Source organism: Eumetopias jubatus, unplaced genomic scaffold (genome assembly GCF_037043125.1).
Source record: "Eumetopias jubatus isolate StellerSeaLion01/CBP00866 unplaced genomic scaffold, mEumJub1_p1.0 scaffold_11, whole genome shotgun sequence".
NCBI classification, from domain to species: domain Eukaryota; kingdom Metazoa; phylum Chordata; class Mammalia; order Carnivora; family Otariidae; genus Eumetopias; species Eumetopias jubatus.
In genome coordinates this window covers 79426439-79429381 of record NW_028274817.1, presented here as the reverse complement: position 1 = coordinate 79429381, position 2943 = coordinate 79426439, and the positions used below count along the sequence as shown (strand labels likewise).

Sequence of the window (2943 nt, the reverse complement as noted above, 5' to 3'; positions counted from 1 at the left end):
CACCCCCTCTCTAATCCTGCAGCACAGCCAAAGAAGCCTAGAGGGAGGGCACTGAAGGCAAATATGCAATAGCATCTTGATATCCAGTATTCCTGCTGGACACATCTGAATAACTTGGGCAGAATGTACGTGGTGCCCGGGGAATTTGCAATACAGAGGGAAAAAAGCTCACACTATAATACACCAAATATTTCTCCCTAGCCTCTTTCCACCTCCTGCAGGTATGAAGACCCTTCACAAAAAGGCAGCTGCGGGGCAGCAAACCAGGGAAACTGTTGATCATCACATTGGATCTGCAAATATGAGGAAGAAAAAGACCTGTCAAAAGAAACAGAGGGGCAGACCTTCATCCCAGCCTCGAAGAAACATAGTGGGCTGCAGAATTTCACATGGATGGAAGGAAGGTGATGAGCCCATCACCCAGTGGAAAGGAACCGTTCTGGATCAGGTGCCTATCAATCCCTCTCTTTATCTGGTCAAATATGATGGAATTGACTGTGTCTATGGACTGGAACTTCACAGAGATGAAAGGATTTTAAAGCTTAAAATCCTTCCTGATAAGGTGCCATTTTCTCGAGTCAAAGATGCGCACCTTGCAAATACCATAATTGGTAAAGCTGTGGAACATATGTTTGAGGGTGAGCATGGTTCTAAGGATGAATGGAGGGGAATGGTCTTAGCCCAAGCACCTATCATGAAAGCCTGGTTTTATATTACCTATGAGAAGGATCCTGTTTTATACATGTACCAACTTCTAGATGATTACAGAGAAGGAGACCTCCGTATCATGCCAGAGTCCAGTGAGTCTCCTCCAGCAGAGAGGGAGCCAGAAGGAGTTATAGATGGCCTCATAGGTAAACATGTGGAATATACCAAAGAAGATGGCTCCAAAAGGACAGGCAAGGTCATTCACCAAGTCAAAGCCAAACCCTCTGTGTATTTCATCAAGTTTGATGATGATTTCCATATCTATGTCTATGATTTGGTGAAAAAGTCCTAACTGTTAGGGTAAACTTTGCCACATTTGTGGAGGCAAAAATATGTTTTGGATACACACAAAAATGTTACTTTTCAGTGCATTTAAACTTAAGGATCCTTTTTAACCCAAAATCTTAACCAGCATAACTGTTATTTGTTATGAAAAATACAATTGTATATGGACATGACATACTGTGTAAGGAATTTGTCTTGTTGAAAAGAATGGGTGTGTTTGGTGGCTGGAGCATGAAAGGAAGGGACAGCTGTAAATGCAGGCTATGGATAAACTTAGGCTACTATCATAATTAGTCATCTAAAAAAGGAATAGGAATTAGCTGGTCTGGTCTAGAGAGGGAGGAGGAGAAGGAACTAGAGATGGGCTGTGGGGGGAGGGAGAAGGGGAGGTGACTGTTTAGGAAGAGGTGGGGCAGAGCCAGAAATCGAGAGGCTTTCTGGGGGAGGGATGACCTAAGAGAGAGGCACCCAACTGGGAGGGGGTGGAGAATTAACAGAGAGAGAATGAGATCTTGGGGCTTAGAGGAAAACAGAATACCTTGAGAAGAAAGGGAGAAAAAGAAGCTTTGAAGAGGTCCAGAGCAAGGGGGAGAAAGAATTTGGCAGGAATCTGGAGAGGGGCTAAAGGATACTCAAAAGGAGGGTCTATGCATGAGTAAGGAGCCAGAGGGGGAGGAACACTGGGGAAGAAAGAATTCCAAGGAGAAAGACTGATAGAGGAAATGAGAACAGAGAAGGAGGTGTGGGGAGTGGGGCCCATGAGAGATGGGGAGGCCCAGGAAAAAGTTGGACTTCTGGCAGTATCCACATTGTTCTCCCTAGCTCTGTGCTGAAAGGATGTGACAGCTGTCAAAGAACCAAATGGATTGGAAGTTCCCTAGAATGGCATTTTGACAGGGATGACTCAAGAGTTAAGCAGGAGCCAACTTTATACCTAAAAGGCTTTTCTTACTTCAGGGAGCTCATGCCACACCTGCCGAGTAGAACCCCAAGCCTTAGCCTAAACACACTGACCTGACACCCCATGAGCAGGGGGCTATGAACAACCTCCTCACTTTTCCCAGAGGACCCAGGTGCAGTAAATCTTGGACCTGAAGTTCTTGGTTCATTCCCCCTATGCTGGATAAACTGTTCTTGTGGGGAATGGGTCAGCGGGGTGCTCAGGACTTAGATGTGCCACCTTGGGTTTGGAAAGTATTTTATCAAAAAAAAAAAAGGAACCTTGCTGAACACAAGTAAAGGAGTCCCCTCACTGTTCTTTTTCCTACTGGGCTGTGCCTTGCCTCCCTATAGAGGAGGGGCATCAGAGGATTGAGCCTAATGTTTCTCTCCAGGACATGGGGAGTACTTGACAGTCCATGCTTCTCTCAGCAGCTGCCTGAAACCACAGGTGGCTCCACCCAATGCTTCACTGAATGGAGGTCCACTGCCTCCAGAAGCCACATTCAGACTATACCCCGACAAAGCTGGTGGCTACCGACCCTTCACAGGTACATCCTGGCCAGTCTTGCCCACCCCAAGCACACAGGGAAGCTGTGATGGAAGTTTGCACAGTTCTGTTTCCAGGTGAGATGAATGGCATGGAGCAGTTGGGCTGGGAGTTATGACTTTGTATAACTAACTCCTTCAACTGTATAATGCCACATAGAGGGGTGGTGGATTGTGGGGAGAGGGTGAAATAATCCCAATAAAGTCCCTCAGAAATACTGTGTCCTGACACATTGGGTCTGTGTCCTCTTTTTCTCCTCCCTCCTTGCCTTTCCCAGTCCTACTGTGGAAGTTTCCTTCAAAATCCTCTCTCTGGTTTCCCCACCTCACACTTCACTAAAATATACCCCTGCCCTCAAAGAAAGAGTTAAGGTGACCCCACTGCCCAGGCTTCTCTAACTCCATGCATAGGAGGGGGAGGGAGAGGCAGAGAGCTTCCAGAAGTCAAAAGGTGGTAATTCC

The 2943-nt window shown here is 46.5% G+C and overlaps 1 protein-coding gene across 2 annotated transcripts; it reads left to right on the top strand.

Annotated features, from left to right (window-relative positions):
* Nucleotides 1-221: 221 nt before the first annotated feature.
* LOC114202029 (spindlin-2) lies at nt 222-1000 on the top strand. Of its 2 annotated transcripts, XM_028095004.2 has the most exons (2): nt 224-448; nt 728-1000. In XM_028095004.2, the coding sequence occupies exons 1-2, from the start codon at nt 224-226 to the stop codon at nt 998-1000; spliced, it is 498 nt and encodes a 165-aa protein (XP_027950805.1). The 2 variants fall into 2 exon arrangements, with proteins under 2 accessions (XP_027950804.2, XP_027950805.1); XM_028095003.2 differs by having other exon boundaries at nt 222-1000.
* Nucleotides 1001-2943: the final 1943 nt, after the last annotated feature.